At 38.6% G+C, this 23033-nt stretch overlaps 1 protein-coding gene across 7 annotated transcripts in view; it reads left to right on the forward strand.

Annotated features, from left to right (window-relative positions):
• The window catches only part of cobl (cordon-bleu WH2 repeat protein), a 54272-nt gene that overhangs the window by 21812 nt on the left and 9427 nt on the right, over positions 1–23033 (forward strand). For all 7 annotated transcript variants that reach the window (XM_008432144.2, XM_008432150.2, XM_008432149.2 and 4 more), the window contains 3 exons: positions 2890–3072; positions 14263–14839; positions 21363–21675. In XM_008432144.2, the coding sequence (XP_008430366.1) occupies positions 2890–3072; positions 14263–14839; positions 21363–21675 (1073 nt within the window). The remainder of the gene's footprint in view (positions 1–2889; positions 3073–14262; positions 14840–21362; positions 21676–23033) is intronic.

Below are 23033 nucleotides of genomic sequence, written 5' to 3' on the forward strand. Positions count from 1 at the left end.
CAAAAAAGGGCTACAAGGCCGTATCCAAGTGTCTTCAAGTTCCAGTTGGCCCAGTATAAATGTTATACAAGACTTTCCACATGGTGAAAAAAAAAAACCCAGTTTCTTTTAGGATATGCCTGTGTCGTTTCCAACCACGATAAGAAAAAAGAGTCCAGTTTGAATGAAAAATATATTTCAAACTAAATGATAGGCTTAACTGTACCTCTGGCATTATGTCCTTCTGGAACGCGAGCCATCGCTCCTTTCATTTTCACACCAACTCTGATCAGCTTTCCTATCCCTGCTGAAGAAAAGTACCCCACAGCATAATGCTGCCACTGCCCGTAGACGGCATTAGTCTTCCCCTGTGCGTAAAATGTTCACTTTTGCTCTCATCTAACCAGGACACCTCCTTCCACATTTGCTGATGTCTCTTACGTGGTCTGTGTCAAAGTGCACACTTGACTTTTTCTTATATCCTCCCTTTTTCTTATATCTCCCTTCTCAGCAAAGACTTTCTTCTTGCCACTCATCAAGAAAGGCTAAATTTGTGGACTGTAAGACTAACGGTTGTCTTGTTGGCAGATTCTTGAGCTGAAGTTTTCTGCTGCGGGTCTCGTGGCTGATTCTCTGATTAACGCGTTGTTGCTCGGCCTGTCAGTCTAAGTGGACAGACCGTCTCTTTGTTGGTTTAGTTTGTCTGTACTCTTTCTGTCTAGTGGGGTTCTTGCCTAATCTACTCTAACAAACCTTTGAGGATTTGCAGAACTACTTGGCAAAAAAAAAATCTGCAGCAGATTTTTTGTTTCAGTTTTTAGTCTTTAATTTATTTAGGGATGTCTGATTAAAGTTATAGATTTGGAACAAGTTAAGGGGGAATAAATACTTAAATAAATATGCTACATCTTGATATTGGGTGATACTTATTCATGTTTTAGAGTAGGTTGCCGTTTTATAATTATTCTCTGAAAGTACTCAAGATCTAAATCCCCTTTGCCCATAAACTCTGCATGAACTCTACTGCATTATAATATTTGTGAGAGCATGTCTTCTCCCTCTGCACTCTGCCAAACCCTGCTGAAGTCTTTAAAAAGGTTTCTGTATTTCTCCCTCATGCATTCTGTCAGTTATTCATTTTCTGAGGTCTATAAAATACCCAGCCTTTATAGCTTTTTTTTTTCCCCCTCTTCCCCTTCCAATCACACACTTGCACTTGTGATCTTAGATGAAACCGACTTGAAAGATTCAACCAGAGGGCAGAGAAATACTGCATACTTTCCATTCGGTGACTTTTAAATGGTAGCACAAAAACAAGTCCTCAAAGTTCAAATCGCAGCAGGCGTTGGCGCTTTTAATTGTCGTCGTAAGCCACCTTTGTTTTTAAGTACCTTAAGTTATTTGCTAATGTGTTGTTTTCTATTTATAGCTCTCAGTAATGGGCATCACTACAAGATGCAGTATGTAAATGATGCTCCTCTTGGTTCCTTTTGTGTTGCTCTCATCGTTATTATGAATGCGATGCCGACTTGTGTTCCCTTCCCAAGTGCCTCTGATCTAGTTTACCCACTCGCGGTTTTCATGTTTTTAACTAGGTCGAAGGAGAAGGAGCGAGCAGGTGAAAAAGTCAGATAGAGTTCATTCGAATTTCTTCCTTTGAAATGGTTTTTTTTTTTTTTTTGACTTGAAATGTGTTCTTTTTTGGGGGATTTCAAATCGTATCAGCTTCCCCTCAAGCGTCCCTTTTGTGTTTTCATCACTCAGTTTGCTGCCTGCCACAGTTCCTTCTGCCTGTCTCTTATCCTGTCATCCTGTGAACAAATCTGTCAGACCACAGAGAGAACAACTGTTTCAGTCAAAGAAGAGTTGTACCATTTTGCAAGTATTTTACTGATTTATTTCATTTTTTGTGTGTCAGTTAAGGTCAGGACTGTGGGATGTTTTGTGCATTACAGTGTAGAAAAATGTTTCTTTACAGCAAAATACAAAAACCTCTCTAGTGTACTGTGGTTGTTGTCTGAGCTCGCTTCTCTTTACTTCTGGTTCTGGGACTTTATTAAAGAAATACCTTTTCTTCACTGCCTTTAAAGCTATTATTAAAGTTTTTACATTTTTCTCTTTTTTTTTTTTTGCTCCTCTTGATCATGGCATGTTTTGACCATGGGTATTGTTACTTCAAGTGATTGGAACACGATGTTCCTTCTTGCTCTTTTATCTCACATTCAGGCATTGTCTGAACCCATTGCTTAATTTGGTTTTAAACATTTTACTTCGATCATGGGGCTGCACACCCTGGTGTGGTGCCCCTGTTGTGCCAAGTCTCTGTACCAAGCTGAGCCACAGGGAGGCTCAGATTTTCAGGAGCACTCAAGGCTGTCTTTGATCACACATTCAAGTCCTTTTCCTTTTTTTTTCCTGTTGAAGTACATTCAGTCAAGAGCAGTCACCCTTTGAAAGTAAGCTTGCACTTTCAGCTTGATCACATAAATGCTGCAGTATTAGTTATGACCAAAGAATTACTTATATTGTCGGTCTCTTTATGCTTCTGAGTATCCGTTTGTGTTTGCGATCCTTATTTAGACAGATTTAGACAGCTTTATGCTCCCACAGGGCTTGAAGTGCCAGTAATGTGAAAATTATTAATTCTTTGTGTAGCAGCTTTGAATTAAACTTGGTAGACTAAAGGTAAACATTGAAATGACTAAATCATTATTAAAAAGATGAAAACAATCCTTTGAAGGAAGATTTCATCTTAAAATATTGCAAGATCTATTTCGATTCTCAGCATTTTACAATAATAAAGGTATTAAATAGAGCCTAGATTTGTGTATCACATATGCGCATACGTATTTTTTCTTATTATTTGAGATTTGATTTCTTCTCTCCTGTCATTCTTCTTCTAACCCTCAGGGTCTGTCCACTGTGTCAGGGGTCTCCTATAAAGAGGAACATCCAGGCTCCCTGGAGCAGTCTCAGTCCTTCACTGATATTCCCACGATGCATGCCAAAGCTGAGTCCAAGAAGAGAAGGGCCCCAGCACCACCTGCTGTCCCAGTACCCAGCCAAGGAAACACAAGCTTTAAGAGCAATCAGGTGAAGAGATAAAAACGCAGACACTGTGCAGTGCTCAGACTTGGAATCATTAGCGAGACGAAGCATGGCACTTGTTGAACACCTGTTGGTGTAGATGCACACTGATTTTTTTTTTCTTAACATTTGTCATTAAAAACATTAGTGCTCTGATATTGTACAGAACATCAGAGGGGTGATTGTTCTTTGTACATATGCAAAACAACTCTTCCAAACGTCCGTCCTTTTACAATGTACTGTAGATCTGCACAGATCTTCATCCATGCATCCATGTTCAAATCCTGACCAGTCCTTCTGAAAGTTTGAGTGAAAAAAAATATATATTTTGACAGGAAGCATTTGTGGAAATCCTTTGTGTTCAAATATATTATACAAAACATTGTCAGGCATTAAAACAAAAAGGAAAAAAAAATTAACTGTTTTAAAGCGTCAACCTTGATGTAAGCAAAAAACAGCTTTATCCCTCTTTTTTCCATGTGGGTGACGTGATTAGAATTAATCATCTCCACTGTGTCCTCTACAAAGTGGCGTTGTGGTGGAAAATTTTGTTTAGCAACTAATATACATCCTCACTTCATTTGATTACAGGGTTCTGTGAATTTGGAGGAGTCTGTATTCATAAGTGTTACTGAGGAGAAATATTATTCCCATGTTAACATGGACAATTGTGCTATTCTCTCTGGCTTAATTAAAGCACACAAACAAACAAGAGTACAAAGAAGCAGAAGTTGTTTCTGAGAAAGTATCACCGACTCCAAACAGCTGACTGTGATGTAATGTAGGTTCAAGCCAGAGAGATAAAAAAAAAAAAACACAAGAGCAAGACAAGAGCATTTTTTTTTTTTTTACAAATTTACCAGGAACTATTTTTAGAGAAACAAGCTCACAGCATGACGTATCCTCTCCCATTCTAAAAAGCGAACATAAAGTTATTTTTCACATATCCTTCTTTAGTTTCACACCAAACTCAACTGCAGTGTGTGGTTATGTGATCAACAAATTTGACGTGCAAGATGTAGTAATGCAGGGGTGCCCAAAGTCGGTCCTCGAGGGCCGGCATCCTGCACGTTTTAATTCTCTCCCTGGTGGTAGTAACAACCTTTTCAGCTTGTCAATGTTCCTCTGAGGCATTCTAACGAGCCATCATTTGATCCAGGTGCGTTAAACTGTAGTAATGGATACCGACATCACAACGCAGGCATTGGGAATAATGAGATTTTTTTTACAGAGCTTTATAAGGCCATTGTAGTGGAAGTAATGAAGGCAGGTCAAAGAAGAAGAAAAAAACATCAGCCTTAATGACAGAATTATGAGGGTTAGAATCTCAGTTGTCCAATTAACTGGCAGTTTTGGTTGTGGCATCACGTCACCTTTGGGAATTTGTTTTTCTTTCTCACTTTGTTGAGATGATGTGGATGTAACAGGAGCATTTGTTCTTTGTACTATTTTAAGTGGCAACTGGAAATATAATGTCTTGTAAATGTATTTATAGTTGTTGAATATTTAACCCATTGTCTCATACCTCAAGACTATAGAGTGTATGATTGATCAGCACAAAGTAGCACAAACAGATTTTATGTATGTAGGTTTTGGCCATTTTGTGCCCCAATGTCATCAAATATGGAAAGTGTAAGGGGTGTGAATACTTTTGCAAGGCACTACAGGAATGGTAAATTGGTCTTAAATTGTTTTTTTTTACTCACACTAACTGTTATTGCCAATGCAATAGTTTACCTATGTACTCAAAACAACTATAGGATTTTATAATTTTGTTCCAGTATGGGATCATGCTATTTTAATACATATTTTTATTGCTTTTTGCTTGTATTTACCAGCAGGGCCAAAACTTGTTGGTGCTATGTGAATGAAACTTAACACTGATAATACACTTTTTAGTGTATTTGTTACTAAATAATAAATGTTTAATATTCAAATCCCCATTTTTTCCCTTGCACTGCAACTCCAAAGACACTTGGTGTAATTGTTTTTGCTACTTTTAGGAATTATAAATTTGACTTGCTCAGACAGAGATTTGATATTTATCCTTGCACCTGTCAGACTGAGGGTTATGGCTGACACCAGATCGAAATTACAACAACACCTCAGGGACGCTGCTAAACAGAGCAGGAGCTGGAAAGGCTAGCTGACAACCCGATGACTGGTCTAATAATAGATGTCTCCATCTTGCTGTTGTCCACCGTTACTATGTCTGTGAACTGTGTCATATGTATTTATACGGGTCCTCTTGTTGCAAGAGTGCTGTCACTGTAGCGCTGGTGGCATCTCATGTTTCTTGTCTGAGGATTTCTGGTGTTAAAGTGTAACAAGGACAAGCTGTTGATGGCTTAGCTGGTCTTATCAACAATTCGCCACCTGTACACTGTGTTTTTTTGAAGTGTATGCAAATCGCTGCATCAGAATAGTACATTGACATTAGATGCTGAGATGATGTGAGCTTGTAAACTCTAAATCAGCAGGAATATATCTTGGGACAGTACTGAAATATGAGATGCTCAAAGATCACAGCTGTGCCTGACCTGTAAATTTTTTATCCGTGCTGTTAAAAAGGATTTGAACTCGTGCCAGTTAAGGTTGCCAGAGCAGCCAGGTCTGATCAAGAACTCTTCTAAAGGGCATTGGCATTAAAGAGCCCTGCATGACTTAATACTGTCAAACAACTGAACGTGTCGAATCCAATCGCTTCACAGTGAACAGTTGCGCTTTTTCATTTGCTTGAAACGTAGCAATGTATTTGCTGCAGGCGGTTGAAGAAATTTGATATTCTGTGGAGGAGAACTTGAACTTATAAAACTGGCACGATTTTGAGTGCACTCATTAAGCGTGTCAAACTTTTGCAATTGTGGAGGCTTTTTTTTAATGTATTTTTGTCTTTTTTTTTATCACCCTGCATTGTATCCAAGAACCTCTATCTTTGCCTTTATACCAGCAAAAATACAGTTATAAACATATCCGTGAGTGTTCTGGGAGAGACGGGCATATTGGGAACATAATAGCAGGTCATCTGAGGACAGCTATTTATTATGACTGTCCTCATTACGAAGGTCCCTCTGATCAAAGGAAGCTTATATGGTCAACTAATTTGATGTGCAAGATGTAGTAATGGATACTGACATCACAAAACAGGCAATGGGAATAATGAGATTGCTATAACAAAGCTTTATAAAGCCAATACAATGGAGATAATGAAGGCAGGTCAAAGAAGAAGAAGAAGAAGAAAAAAAAAACAGCCTTAATGACAGAATTATGAGGGTTAGAACCTTTTTATTCCTGATTTTAGTGGAGATTTCAAGGCAAGTGGGTATTTACAAACTATTACAAATGATCAGTCTTGAACATATGGAGGTTTTGTTACACAGAGCACTCTGCACAGACCGTATTTTATGCACTTTCTGTTTCTTTACTTTAGTAGCTGAAATATTAAGGCATACATTACATTATTTGTACTTAATGCATCAAGCTACAGTAGATAAAGTTGCCCAAACTACTACTTTAACTTGAATAACAGTCCATTGCTGTACAGCATGCAGTGTGGATGGCTGCCTGTGGGACCGCTCTCACCTTACGCGAGAAGGACACGGCAGGGTAAAAGTTCAAAACAGGCTAAGTAGCATTACAGAGCTGGAGTAAAGGAGTGTTAAAGCCAGCAGGGGGACCTTGCAACCTCATTATGTTATGTATGTAAATTGTATTTCAAATTCAATGTCGATTTTTTTTCCTTCCTGTCGCTGTTGTTGTGCTCCAACTCTTTCCCTTTCAGCATTGGAGTCATGCAGCTACTGTTACAGAACCTTCTGGCTGTATTCTCAGAAGTTGCTTTTCTTATGAAACCCAGACAGAAGTATGGAGGAAAAGAAAAAAAGAGCCAGAAATGATGATGGGGCGTTGAGAAAGTCAAATCGAATACAGATCAAGTTGCAATTTAGGCAAGCTACTCGTATTATAGGATTACATATCTAAAATATCTCAGTATTTACTTTGGAGTTAAAACATTTTTAATAGACGTAGTGTTGATAATTAACATTTTTCATTTAAAAAAAAACGTGTAATTTTAAAGTTGTTTCTGGAAATCCTCCATTTCCCAGCCTCAAAGCAAATCCAGTTAAAAACGTTAAAATATAAGCTAGACTTTCTTATCTGATAATTTGTGTGTTTTAAAGAACAGAGGATTAGTTGACATTTTTTCTCATTTATATTTCAGTTTTGTCCGAAAAGAGATTTTCAGTTTTTGCTTCTTGGATTATTGCTTACAAATGTGGGTTTTTCCATAACCCACACTGCATTTACATTGAATAAACACAATTTTATTGTTTTTAGTCTTTGTCTTTAATGTGCATCATTCATATGATTGATTACACGCTTTAATTAAAATGTCCAGTGTCCACTCTCCTACCTGCCAGAGCGATCAGGGGACTGTGATGCCATACATGCATCTGTGCTGATGTCTGTTCGAGTTTACAGACCCTGACATGCCATAATATCGAATGATGTATTTCGTTACATGAACCTTAAAGGTTGTTCAGTTAACTGGCAGTCATGGTTGCGGCATGTCAGCTGTGGAAATTTGTTTTCCAGTTGCTTCCCAGTTTGCTCGGTAGAATTTATGGATGGTGTGGTTGTAGCAGGACCATTTGTTCACTGTACTTTTAATATAATGTCTATATGTATTTATGATCATTTTATAACCAGCTTTTGAACTTTTGTTTCCAAGTTAAAGGACTTAATATCTATTAAGTCATTTTATGAAGGACTTAAAGATTGCAAAGTGATGCAATCTCTCACTTTGCAAACTACAGATTGAAGAGGGGAAAATAATCAACTCAAATTTTGATACGATCTAACATGCAGCTTTGTTTCGGTCAGATAATGAACAGACATCTGCTGTTGGATCCCTGTAAAGTACCGTGTAGTAAATTCATGGATCTTTCAGCCTTGCAACATGCTTTGTTTGCTTCAGCTTAAATTGAAACAACAGGGTATAAATTGAATGTGAATCTGTACACTGTGACTCAAGGAGAGTATCCTGGGCTCTCAGGATGCGTGATATCAATCTTCAACATTGGTTTTGAAGCATGTAGATGGGATGTTTACCCACCTGCCTCATAGCTAAAGTATCTCTCCAAATATGTTTCAGGAACAAAACATTTTTTTCATGAATCAGTTGGAAGCACTAGAAAAGAAGTTCACTGGTGCCAAAACCAACAGGCAGCACTTCCTCTGCACGTTCTTATCCATATCCGTCCTTATTTTATAGCCCTTGTTTTGGTTGGATAGTGCTACAGCTGAAAACAGCAGGTGCTCTGGGTCCTGTAGATCCATCTGTATTTTACATTCTCCAGTAGGTTTCTTTAGGTTACAGTTTGTCTCTGTGTACCGATGTACAGTACAGTGACATGCAAAAATATTTAAATCCCAGAATTTTTTGACATTTTGTAACAGAAAAATCCCAAACTTTGCTGCCAGCAGAAAGTAGAGCATGACTGTGAACTGGAATAAAAGATGCAAGATTTTCAAACATCTTGAGTAAACATCATCTCAGAGCACTGTTGACTGTCTTCTGAAAATTGAAAGCAAACCTGTGAAGACGTGGCTTTCCATGCTAGCAAGCTAGCAAAGAGGGCATCAATCCGAGCTAATGCTAAATATGGAGTGGCTGTTGAGATCCACTTCTCAGGTGGATGACTCTCTGGACCTGACAACTTTATTTGTTTGAAAGTTAAAGAAAAATGGCCTTATAAAAGAGTGATAAGAAAAAAGCTGTCAGCTTTTGAAGTTTAAAAGCTGACTTTTAATGGTTGTCACTAATACGTTCTTGGGAAGGGGACATGGATGCAAGTTACGGTGATCTGACCAGATTAGACCAAAGCTGAACTGTAGACATACAGTACAGCCAGGGCTACAATAAAATGGTTTAGATCGAAGAATGTTCATTTGTTAGAACGGCCTAGTCAATGTTCATGTGCAAATCTAGTAGAAACATGGTGCAACAGGATTTACAGTTAGTATTGAAGTGAAAAGTCATAGAAAACAAGGAATCTGAACATAAGTGCAAAGTTGTTGGTTTTTTTTTGTAATAAAATGTGAAAACCATGTGGTGTCAGCAAGAGTAGGAGCTCCTTAAAGAGACAGAGGCCAGATTTGAGAAGTCACTTTTTTTTTTTTTTTAAGTTTGATGTAAACGGCATTTTTACAATGACTTAAGGTAACTTAGTTACTTGAATATTCTATAAAATGACACTATTCTTCAAGAGGAATGAGTTCAGCCATAAAATAAGTCTATTTTCAGTCAAAGGTCTGATGGTACATTTTCTTTTTGTTTTTATACATTAGTTGTGTAAAATAATGGCATAAAAATAATGGCACCCATATGCCATTATTTTAGTGTCAATGTGAGAAATATCTGATCTTTCAAGAAACCACCTCGACACTGCAACAGGTGAATGAGGAGAGTTTTTTTGGGGGGGCTTTGTGTGTTACCATCCGCCGAACCCTCTTGTTGTGCTCGGTTATTGCGAAGCCGAATTCTGTAATGCGATGGAAAAAGAAGTCTAGGGTTCATTACAAGAAAACAATATGCGCTTTCTTTTCTTGTGCATAGTCCTTGACGGTTGAGAGAGGACGAGGAAGGGGCCAGGATTAGGGGAACCTGGCCCCTCCTGTGTAGGACACGTTTGGACGTGAGGCTGTCCAAACATGTTATGTATGAAGTCATTCAGAGAAGATTGGACAAATGAATGGAAACACGTGAATGTTTGTGTCAGGTTCAAAGCAACTTAGGCTTTGTTTTTCATGTGAGCATTGCTGGGGTTGTAGCTATGATTTAAAGTTTGTCTAAATTAGAATTTTTTATTTTTTTTTGTAAACAATGTTTTTGTATTGGAGGAGTTGACTATATCGGACTTTTCAATAAATGACAAAGATATTTAAACTTTGTGTTTTTACAGATTTGGTTACTTTTAAATTAAATTACTACTTCAATCGCCTCTCTGCTGTAATTTCATCCAGTCTGCAAATAAATGTAATTATCTTTCCTTGCTGATGAAAGGAAAGGGGTAAGAAAAAACTTGAAATATCAGTGGGATAGCAGAACAGGTTGGACAACAATGAAACTGGGTCAGCCGTGCGTCTCCTGATCCATTTCTGCACCCTTCGCCCCCACCCTCGTCCCTCATTGACATACATTGTTGAAACCTTTTTACGTGAAACCTCTTTCATCTTACACTCACAACCCTACATCTTCATCATGACAGTGACACTGAAACGCACAACAGCTGTCTTCCAGCCTGCTGCTTTGAGGGTGTTTATGACATTGGAGTCCGGCGTGTTTGGCTGCTATTTTTACCTTTGACATGTACATGCGTTTGCACAAACTCGTGCAGTTGTGAGTAAGCTCCTGCATGTAGACAAGCCCGAGCACACACAAATAAAATGTTTAATGGATGGGCATACTCTAGTTTGCATTCCACATTAGTGCTGTAATGTTGCTCTGTTAAAAAGACCCTTATCTGCAACTGACGAATAGTAGCTTGGCCAGGTTTAAGCATCTATTTGCGTGGCCCTGCATGGTCAGTATGCTCAATCATTAGGCCCTTATTCTCACAAGTTATAAAGTGGAACAAGTAAAAGACAAACCAGTCTGTTCTGGTTCATTTTGTCTTTCTGTGTATTTTTCCTGACTTGAACAGCTGTGATTAGTGTGCTTGAATCGTGTCACATTCACAGTGGCTTACAAACATATTGGTACCGCCTGAAAATGCTCTCATTTTTTCATTTTTAAATCAAACCTCAATGTATTTTTTAAGGGGAACCCTATGTGATGGACCAACACAAAGTAGTGCACAAATTTGAAGTGGAAGAAAAAGTCTACATTGGTGTCTTTTTTATTTTCAAATAAAAATCTGAATAGTGTAATGTGGATATACATTTAGGCCTAGAAAAATCCAGAGCAAAAGCTTTCTGTCAAAAATCCATGACTCAGTTAATGGAATAAATTTAGTAAAGCAGTGTAAACTTTTCCGAAGTGCTGTAAACTTACTCTGTAGTCTTTTTATTTAGACACTAAATAAACAAGGAACGTCTCTTATCTTCTGTTGGGCTTTTTTTTAAATCAAAAAATCTAATTCAAAAGCCAAAGGAATACAAATTGCTGGTATTTCCATGTCTTGACATAGTGTCTGTATTTTCTCTTATCTTTTCTTTACATTAATATAAAGATTGTTATCCTTTAGTTTGTCACTGATTAGGTTTCTCTTTGAAGCATCATAGTTCTGCATGTTTGTTGTTTTCTTTAGTTTATTTTTAACTGAAACTAAACAGAGCATCTTTGTGGTGAAGTCTGTTTAAGATCAAAAATAAAAATCTGTAAATGCTGATCTTAGCAACTAAACCTTTAGCACATGAAAATGACTTGGAACTCGCAGTGAATTCTTTTGAGGCTAAAGATTGCCTTGTAAATGTGGTTTAATATAGCTTGAAGCCTTATCTCTGATTCCCTACTCATAAGTGCATGCTGCATTCCCAGTCATGGCGCCATAAGCTCAAGAGAGCAACGCGCATTTAATGCTGCTTAACAATCCTATCTATGCTGTTCAGCTCAAGCCAAGAGTATCATTATGATTAGAAATGAGTGGGTATCCAACTGCTTGTCAGGTGGACCCCATGAAGTACTCCTTTCATGACATTGGCTTCACTGCAGTCCTGTATTTTTATTCTGTTGAGAAAACAATCACCCAAACTCGTATACATGCATAAATACACTCATGTACACACAGACGGACACGCACACAAACAACACATGGGCCTTCTCACGTATGCACATCCATCTCCCAAGGCAAGTCAATCGTCCATTGCAGCTGAACTTTGGCCCATTTCCATGTATATATGAATACTGGGGTGGGAGAAAAACAGGAGAGCCTTGAAGAAAAGGACAGCTAGTTGGAACGGGGCGGGGGGGACATTCAGGTTTCTATAGAATGCCATGCACCGGGTTCACTGAGTTCATGTGTGAACCCTGTGTGCCTGCAGAAAGACAAGGTGGCCTGATCTCTTTCATGCCCTGCTGAATGATGCAACCCTGTGTGCAACTCTGGGCATGTTGTCTGTTGAGTTTCAGAGAGAACAAAAAAAGAAGGCAAGAGCCACTTGGAAATTTAAAATCTATTCTGCTATACCTTGTCTTATCACAATAATAATGCATTTTTTACCACTGACCTCGTGAAGAAAGTGAATGGCTTTGTCTCCCTGTAGAGAAAATTAGTTCATTTGTAACTTATTTTGTTAGACTCAGAACTTTTGTCTTGCTCACTTTCTGTTTTTATCCACTCACTTCTTTTCCACTTGCTTTTACATAGAATAAATCTGGTTTAGCTTATTCTTTCAGAATGCTAACTTTGCTAAAAACTCATTAGTGTAGCTTAAAAGGAAACTGTTTGTTGGCTGTATTATCATTTTAAACTCAGGACTACTGGTGTATGACATGCAGTGAATTCGGATAATTGTCACTTGAATAAAAGAAAACGTACATTTCTAATTTTTAAATAACATTTTTTTAATAAGATAGAGCTTAAGAAATATCAGAGTTAAAAGTTCATACTGGTGTTCTGTTACAATACCACCGCATCATTTTAAATTAATTGCTGGGAGACCTTAAATGTCTTCGATTGAAGAGGAATGTTGACACACTAATGGCTAAAAGACTCAGACCTCTGCCAGCACTCCACTCAATTTGATTACTTGGCTGTAAAATTGTTTCAGTCCTGACAGGCTGGATTTACTAAATGATTAATGCTTAAACCAGACACATACACAGTGACTTGCAAAACTATTAATTTATCCAGAAATTTATTTTCTACATTTTTCAATTACAGTGACAGAACTTGATGCTTGAAGTATTTTACTGGAATTTTATGTTGGGTGTAGCAATTTAGTGTTTTTACAAAATTCAGTGCAACCACCTACCTGCAGGGCGAATACATAAGCAGAGTCCTGTTGTGTGTAAATTAAATACACCTCCCCTTGAAAGACCTTTGAGGTTTGTTGGAGAACAGTGGTAAGGAAACGTAAATCACAAGGACAGGTAGGTAGGAATCAGAGAAGCAACCAAATAGGGTATTGTAACTCTGGAGGAGCTGTGGAGTTCCACAGTCCAGAGCAGGGAAACTATCGACAGGAAGACTCTTAGTTACTGTGTGGACACCAAATATGTGTCCAATTTTACCAAAATAAAGTGGTGTGTATGCTGTTGTGCTCCGTTGATGCCAAAATCTACTATTTTTTGGAGTGGATCTCTTTTCTGTTCCCTCCTTTCAAGAGCAGAGGGGCCTAATTTACAGATGCAAGACCAATTTACACATGTAGACTCACAGTAAAGGCAGAATTCACACCAAATGAAACCCATTGTTGAAAAGATGCCATTATACATTATGTTTAAGTTGATATTTATTACAGTATGCAATATGCATCTCCTACAGTAAATGTTAGCAGAGGTGTAACTACCAAGCGCTTAGCCTCTTTACGTCTGTAATTTGGTAACACTACTCGTGTAGTGCAGCATGTAAATGTTTTAGAAGGTAAAGAGAGCTGGTGAGGTGCTAATACTATAGGGTCTATGTTTACTATGAACCAAAAGCAGAAAGACATTAACACTGTTAACTCACCCAGCATACATGGAAGATGTTACTTGATTACATAAGGCCAAGATTATACATTAAATGAAAAACTTAAATCAGCTAAATTTCCAAAAGAGTCCACCTATGCATAATTTGATGTTAGAATAAATAGAAGAGCATCATCAAGACATTTTGGCCCACATGCAAAATGCTGTGTAGGTCATAAGCTAACAACGCGCATCAAACTAAATGCAAAATCCTCATGGGGAAATATGGTGGTGGCTGCATCATGCTATGGAGTTGCTTCTTGCCAGTGGAGACGGTTGCTGGATACTTTCCTCAAAAGTCTTGGAGTTGAAATCACAACATAAGATGAAGTTTTGATCATCATTGTTCTCCATTATTATGGTTCACGGTTCTGTCACATAAAATCCCCTGGAATACATTGTTTATGGTCGTCTTGTACAAGATGTGAAAAATTACCATATGAATATTGTCACAAGACTGTATGAAGAAAGTTTTTGCATAAAATGCCTTACACCATCTTCTTTTTGCTATGTTCTGTTAGGAGGGCCCTAGTTCAGAAGGCCAAAGGAAGAGAAAGGCTCCACCTCCTCCACCCACGCCTTCCCCCATCGCTCTGGATTCTGATGATCCTTCAACAACTGTTGTTTCCGTTTCCAAACCCCGCAGCATTGAAATTCCCACCCCAGTCCCCCGTACCAGAACACCACAATCGCCCACATTCTCTGATGACTTTGGGGTCATGCAGGCAGCAGAAGTTTCTCGTGGTGAAAAGGCACCAAAACCTCTGCCCGTGCGCGATGCCACTCCACCCCGAAGTTCTCCGTCCCCCAGCAGCAGCACCACCACCACAGACAGCCTGGTTGTGCAGGATTCCAGCTCCGAGCTCAGCCGCAGCCTTGACGACTCGGATGTTGACCTTGACCAGGCCGGTTCCCGCTGCAGCACCAGTAGCGCGGCCAGTGGGCCTTTGCAGGTCCAGCCCACAATAAAAAAGACCAGCACGACGGCCACCCGACAAAATAAAGAGAAAAGTTCTGACAGCAGTTCCAGGTCAGACTCTGAGTCGGCCCTGAATCTCGCACTGGACGAAGCGGAGAACAACAGACACAGCGGAATGGGTAAATGTCTTTTGTGACTCTAAATTGCTTTCAGAAAAACAATAGAAATCCTAATCAATAAGATGTTATTCTTGAACTCCTGTTAAACCGTAAATTCAAGATATACAGTATTTGAAGAACAAAGATAACAAATTTCAGGTAGCGCTCACTTAACTTTTGACTGTTGTGGCAAAGACACTGTGAGACAGTCACAAGTTACCAGTTGAGGTTTTCTACCCGTCTGCCCTGCAGAACTGAGCTGTCACACTGCAGAAACATCTGACTCTTTACCTGTCAGAGAGGTGACATATGTACCCAGCTAAGAGAAAGGAGTCTTGTATGCCTGCGTGTGTTTGATAGCTACTTGTGGAACTTTTTTCTTTTTTTCTTTTTTTAATCGCAGTTCTTGACACAATGGAGTCCTTGTCTCGAATTTAGGCTTATCAATCTCTCAAGCTTCGTCTGTCTCTGCCTTCTTTTTCTTTATCTGTCTTTCTTTCATATGCGTGCAGTCACACTCAGGATTTCAGAGACGTGGCGGATTTGCATGCAGATAAATCTGTCGTAGATTTACATTTCCTGACCTTTAGGTGACCTTTTTTATTGACTTCTACGTAACCCAGAATAAGCTCAGTGGCAGAGTGAGACTCCAGCAGAGGATTGGCGTGTCTGACAGGGGCAAAGATGAGAGATACACGGACCTCAAAAAGGATGAGAAGGGGTGAGGGTGCCAGAAGTGTAGAGAGGAGAGCGTGGGAAGGTTTTGACAGAAACGGCGGGGTAACGAGGCAGAAAAACCGAGGCTGGCAGAGTTTTAAGGAAGAAGAGGGCTGCTGGAAAGGCAGATAAAAGCAGATGAAACGTTGAGGTATGAGATGACTAGTTTAAAAGGCAGGAATGAATGAGAGGTAGTCATCAAGATAATTACTGAATCCATAAAATACATTGCTAAAGTTGTCTTTTCCAATTATATTTATTGAAAAAAAATTTTTTTTCTTTCATCTTAGTGACATTATAAAGCTATGTGATCAAATAGCACTTGAGGGGAGCAGCACCAGTTACAAATCCTAATGGCCAACAGCAGGACGACTTGCCTAATACTTCTACTAGGCAAATGAACAACAGATTTGGAAATCAGTTGGAGTTTTCGGGTCTTTAATGTCTGTCCACCATTCTGCATTTATTCTTAATGCTAACATTTTAACCAGCACAATCTCCAGCCAGTTAACTTGGATAGTCAACACATTCTGTTCAGGTTTTTACTCAGATATAACCACTGTATTGGCAGATGGGCACATAGCCTTGCTATGTGTTCTTTTGCCTGCCACACAGCTGAATTCAGGGATGTTGTTAAAGAGATTATCAAAAATAACACCTGTCTCGTACTTGCATTTTTATGTGCTGAATTTGTACTTTCGACTGCAAACAATCTGTCCCATTATCTGAGGGTCTGAACATAAATTAAATATAGTTGCTTCCTGCGTTTGCAGTGAATCGTGCTAATCTAATGGCTCTGCAGACCGGTCTCCTTCTCTCAGCACACCATGTTCCATATGTCCTCTCTATTATATGTAATAAAAAAATCAAGTCTGCCATCTTTAAATTTGGCCCAGTTACTCTGTTTGCTGGTAACACACGAACTGTGTGCACATTTTAGCAGCTGCATTTTTCTTTCACTAAATTAGTTGCATGTTTTTTTTTGTTTTTTTTTCCTTTCTTGGTGTCACTTTTCTTAAACCTGTTTATCCCCTGGTAACCGTTGGTACCCAAGATAGATTTACCCTGCTATGAAATCTCACAGGAGTAATACTTGCATTTCTACTGGGGCTGTATTTTCGTTCCACTCCTTTGACAAAGCACAATCGTGACCTGTGCGTCTCCTTGGCACTGGGCTCTCAAACAGTGACTGCAGAGTTCACAAGATGCCGTAGGAGCAGCAAAACAGGTGTGAGGCTCGCTTAAACGAGCCATTGCAAAAGCAAATTTAACGTCTGCGAGTTGGCTGCGTTTTTGCGAAGCGAACTGACACACCTGATTCGTATCTCTTTCTTGTGCAACGGCAGCGTGGTGCCAATCTGATATCTCTGTCAGTAAGAGCAAATTAAATACATGCAGCACACATTCGGTGACAGTGCTAGAAAGCTGAAAACACAAATTAATCTAATCAGAAGAACAAATTTACCTACAGGCCAGAAAAGTCTTCCTTTCAAATCGTTTAATCTTCACAAGCTCGAGGGTAGAAATAATAATACATCATGTTAAAACTAGTCTCTCATTGAAGTGTCCCTTTGGTGTTCGTATTATTATACATGTCTCAGTGATCGTCTTCATTAGCTCATATGGTGATCGCATTATTTTGCTGTCATACATCAACTCGCACTAAGTTATAACAAAGCGGCCTGTCTCAGCTCTGTTATGCTTCCAAAGTTAGGTTTTTACCGCTCAGTTAATCCTGCCTGTCGGCTTGTTTTTCTTTTAATGAAATGCTTGTGGTTTCTTCCCTCAATTTACTAAAATACACATACTCTTGTTGTGGAAATTTAAAATGGGAGATAATTATACCAAGCAGAATTTCTCAACCTTTCTATGGTTAGGCTCGTAGATATAAATATCTACCAAACTGTATCTTATGCGTTGTTCCCCCCCCCCCCCACCCCCAACTTCTATTTGGTTACTGCAGCACAAACATTTGAAAATGTGGAAAATTGCAGAACCCCAAACTGGCCGTAACCCTAATCCTGCTTCTCCTGCTCAGTAAGAATTGAAAACAGTGGAGGGACTGCCTGTTCTTTGTTTCTCACTTGGATAAACTGACTATTAAAAGATTCCTCACCTTGCAAGTGTGGCCATGGCAAAGAAAGATAGTTTGCAGTGGGCTACTACCCAAACATTGTTTTCTTTAAAACAAGTTTATATCCATCCATCAGTCCCCATGTTTATTCGTCTTTCCTTCATTTCTTTTATTGTTCCTCTTCCTTGTCTTTTAACACCATGTTTACTGTATTACCCATGGAGAAATATTGCCCATAAATTCATTAACTTTGCATAAATGTGGTAAACTGGGTTTTAAAAGGCCCTCCAACTTCATACATTTGATTGTGGATAAGTATGGAATTTTGACTTTGAAAAAAATGGGCTGTAACCCCGTAACATGAGAGCTAAAACAGCCTGCCCTAACCTCTAGGTTATCTGTTCCTTCGTGTTCTCTTCCCCTCCTCCGGTTGTGCTTGCAAACTGCATGACCCCACAGGATCACATGGAAGTGGAAGAAGCAGTTCCCCTGTGTGGGATCCGCATGGATTGTTGCCATCCTCTCTTTGTAGTTCTGCTTTATTTTTTCCTAGAAGCTGCTCTCCTGAGACACAAATGGACGTCTGTCTAAATTTCTATCCAACTCGTATGCATGTGTGTAAATACTATGTGTCCTAATGCACTTTCCATTTCTCCTCTCCTGAGCGAGTGATGCTGGGTCCCTACAAGGTCAAGACACTCCATATCTATGAGTGTCAATCTCAAAGCCACGTTGGTCCATCAGGGTCTGCTATGTCCAGTTAAGGTCAACACCAATCAGTTGAAGTGCCTTCAATGTTTTTGCTGTGTGCATTTATTCAGTAACTCGGAGTATATGAAGTGCATAACGGAGGAGATTGCTGAGTGATGCTGAGCCACCATCTGTTACTGTACATGTCCTCAACCTTGCCATGGCAGATGACTAAAGTAGAATTTTCTATTTAATTTCCTTATTTGCCCTTTTGTCGTTACTGTACCATCTCAATTTAATGTTTGATGCTTTCATCTATAATCTGATCTGTTCTTTCTTCTGCTCCCTGCCCTGCACCCTCTTTGTAGTGTACTGCTGTGGACCTGTGCGTCTGCGACCCAAACACTCCTGAAGTCTTTCTCTGGCTCAGTTCTTTCTTCGCCTTGGCAAACCTCTGTCATCAACTCATTTTTATTGTTTAAACCCTGCCTTATTTCTGTTGGACTTTCTAGTACATCCTTTGTAAGCTGCTCCATTTCATTAGTTGAAAGCTATAGTTTCATATCTACATCTTGTTAGCATTTCAAAGGAGGCTTTGGGTGTTTTCTTAAAAAAATGATATGTGTTATACATAATTTGCATGGTTTCACATTTCTTTTGACTCTGTATGAGTTCAGAGCATGTTGTGAGTGGACTCAGAATGCGGTTTGAGGAGAGTGAGGCAAAGCTATCTGATACTGCAGATATATGTGATAGCTATAGATCAATAGCTGGACATTTTGTCTTTGAGTACTTGGTGTAATGCGTTGGTTTGGAAATCTAAAACTTGAGTAAATGCTTTAATTGGTGTTGGTATCAGAGGTTGTAATCTATGTGAAGCATGGTTTTTGTTGTTATTTATATAGGCTTTAGATTCAAAGAGAGAATAGATTTTTTTGTTATATATAATTCAAGAGTTAAATGTAGCTAACACTGACGATAAGAAAAAGCATGTGCTAAATGTTCTTTAATAGTGGTGGATCTGAATCCAATAGAAAATTGAGTTAAGTAATCATAGAACGTTTATCTATATGACACTTTTTACATGCAAATATCACACTTTGTTGTAAAATAAAGAATCAAATACCAAAATACACTGCCACTGTAAATTCATCCTAAAGACTCGGTGACCCTGACTTTAAAGATTGCTCCTGCCGTCCCCAACCTTTATCTAATCTAAACTAAAAGCAAAGTGCCTAATGTCAGCTAATGTGTTTGAGTAATTTAGATGCCTTTAATGAAAAGTGGCAAAGAAAAATCAGATTTTTTTTAGTATTAGAGCCAATCAGGAAGCTGTTTTTTTTTTTTTACTCTTTTTATAAGGACAACTTCATCCATATCTCCTCCAAAAAGGTTTTCGATTTGAAAAAATAAGTAGCACAGTTGTCTACATGTCAGTGCCTCAGATTTTTTTTTTTTCTTATTCAAAAGTCATATATAAAAAGACATTTTTGAGTTGTGCTGTAAATCTGACATCTTGGTTGGAAATAAAAACAATCTAGCCTTAAACAAAGTTCCTTAGGAATCATGTGTACAGTTATGAGAGCATTCTGTTTGCTGTATAGTTTGTTTTTCCAGGCAACTGTTTAAACTTATCTTATTGAAAGCAGTACTTTTTGTGAAGTGTGTGAATACAATATCCAGTGGTGCTCTGTTGTGTCGTATGTATCTTATCGAGGACTGTATCTTATTTGAATTTTTGAGGTATGTTGCAAACTTTAAAAGGATGTCTAATTACGAGGTCAGTAGAAATCTGGCAATGAACTTTTTTTTTTTTTTTTCCTTTGAAGCGTATTTTGTAATCAAACTACTAAAAACTGAACCAAGACAGTTTTATTTTAACTTGGTTTCTTGCATGGACAACCGTGGTCAGGTCCTGACTAATAGCATGTGTGTGTGTATAGTTAGTTGACAGCTTGGGAGTGAAGACGTGTTTGGTTTATCTTTAACAGATGCATGTACTCAAGGTCCTTTCTGAGCTGAAGATTTGAGAACGCTGCGTGTCTGTTTACTTGTGTGTTAATGGTAGAGTGCGTGCATGCTTGTGTGTGTTACCCTGTGTGTGTTGTGTGAACGTGTGCAGATTGTGGCTGTAACTGGCATGATTCAGCAGTTGCTGGGAAGGAGCTGGGAGGACAGCCCTGTGAGTCATCACCACATCTCCTGGAACTGACTGTTCTCTGCTCAACATTCGGACAAGGCCTAGAGCTTACACTCCTAATACACATGAAAATACTCTAGGTCACTTTTCCTTTTATTTTTTTATTTTTTTCACCACAGTGCATGTCCAGAGTGATGCTTAGCTCTCACTTACATCGGTGATAAAAAAAACAAGATCACTCACTGTTGAAGGCATTTCGACCAGGCGTAACTACAGAAGGCCTGACAAACAGAACGTTTATTTTTTTTATTAACTTGGCCGACAGTTCAATGAGATCAGTGACACTCTAAATACATTTCCCAGAAGCCGCAGAACTGACCAGTGAATGAGTGTACCGAAGAGATGAGAGGGTATGAGGCAATTCCACCCTTTCCCTTAAACCAAAAAGAGTTGAGGACTATGTTAAAAATGGAATTAAGAGGGTTTGTTTACAGTAAGTCAATCTCCACATGATATAAAATATTTTATTAAACCACAAAGGGCCGTGCCCCAAGCATGTTTAGCATATTTATCATATGCTCTCTGGTTTGCATGTATGTGTGAGTGGTGTCAGGATCAATCTTAAAACTTATTCCAGTAAACCACATCTTCAGAACCTCTCATTTTCTTTTTTCTTTTTTTTTTTTTTACACAAAATCACTCTTGCCTTTCTCATCCTTTCGGGTTATGGGTTATATTTCTGAACGTGAGAGATGCATAGGGAATGAGAATTATTGGCATTGGCACTGTCTTACTTAACAAAGGTGTGCCCTGGAAAGTCTTTAATTTTCTCTTTTTTTTTTTTTTTAACCTTGGTTAACACTTCAAAATTGTGTGTTAACACTCTGTATTCATACAAATCATTTCTACCTATTGTCCTCCAGGTTGGCTTCACTCCAAAAAGGCTTCATCCATTGTCCAGAAACAAGAAACCACAGCGCCTGAGGCTGAAACTCTTTCTCTAGGCGGCAGCAGCGTTGGCAGCAGCCTTCCCGACCAAGGTTATACTCCTTCTGAAGGTGCGGCAGAGGGCGAGGACTCTGGCATTGTCAGTTCCCCGTCTGACACCCAGATGACCTCTCCTGAGGGGAGTTTATCAGCTGATGGAAAGACCGGTGACACAGGAGAGAGAGTACTCATTATGGAGGCTTCAAGTGACAGTGACGAAGAAAATACCACTTGGGGAGAAAAAGACAGGCAAGTAAAAAGTCATGAAAAGCTCAGTTTGAGATTTCTTTTATTATTTTAGAAAGCTTTGAACCGTTACTTTAGTTTAAGTGGTTATTTAATGTGACTATATGGGAAAAATATATAAATATATTTTAAAAATCTTGTTTGAAAACATCTAGAGTGGTTTTAGTGGAACCAAACATAATCCAGATGTTTATTACCATATGAAAACTTACTAAGTGAAACTTGGGGGAGTGCAGGAGGGAACACAGGAAACAACAGTGAAGAGTGGTTAAAAACAAAGGCCTAATGCCGAGTTTGGTTTTAGTCATTCAATCATCTTTATTATCCCCAACCGTCAATTGTTGTGCAGCACATTACCTACATAACCCCATACCATACATACTTGAGAGAGGAAGCCATTTGAAATCATTAAGAAATGTTGTAACTGTAGGGACAAATGATTTTTTTTAAAAGTCTATTTGTTCTACATCCTGGGGAAAAAATTCCTGCGTCGAGAAGGAAACAACCGGAAGGAAGTCCTTATTGAGAGGGTGATTCTGTTGCTCCAATATCTGTTTTGGGTTTAGTATTGACCTAGTCTTGTACATTTGTGTACGGTCCCTCAGATCTATTCCTACAATTTTAGAGTTGGGCGATAGTCAAGAATCCATCTCTGCCTCTGACGGTAAAAAGTCCAAATCAACAGACAATGTTGGAAGTAAACACAGGATCAATTTAAAAAAATATATATATATATATTCAGAAGGAAGTCAAATTGAAACTGTTGTAGTTGCAAACTACTAGCACCCAAAATAACAATAAACCTGTATGTACTTCACATGTTCAAACATACAGGAACATGTTCACAAATATAGTACTAATTATGAATGTGCTGACAAAATTACAAACTTATTTTCTGGTGCGTCGTAAAAATCATACTTGAACTTTATTCATGCTAACTCTAACTCTCTGTGCTGAAAAGACTGAGCTTCTTCTTCTTAATTTGAATGTAATTAATGTGAACATTGTTGCCACCTGCTGGCACAACATCTTAGAGACAGTGTAGAGATTTTTATTAACACTAAAATTTGTCTTATAGTGTAACTGTGACTTAGATGGGAAAACATGTCTGCAGACTTTAAACAGAACTTAATTTCAAAAATTTTTATACCTTCCATGTGGATGGAGAATAAGAAAAAGATGTGTAAAAGTAGGGACAGGGGCTAAAACCTTATGCTTTGTCATTTTAAATTGAATAATTAACAATAAGACTGTGTGTGATGAATTCCCCCATGTGAGCCAGCTAATCTATAATACTGTAAAAAAAATACCACTTGAAATAATTTTCATGGCTTGTCTGACACCTGCACTTTAAGATTGTG

Source organism: Poecilia reticulata, linkage group LG16 (assembly GCF_000633615.1).
Source record: "Poecilia reticulata strain Guanapo linkage group LG16, Guppy_female_1.0+MT, whole genome shotgun sequence".
Taxonomy (NCBI): domain Eukaryota; kingdom Metazoa; phylum Chordata; class Actinopteri; order Cyprinodontiformes; family Poeciliidae; genus Poecilia; species Poecilia reticulata.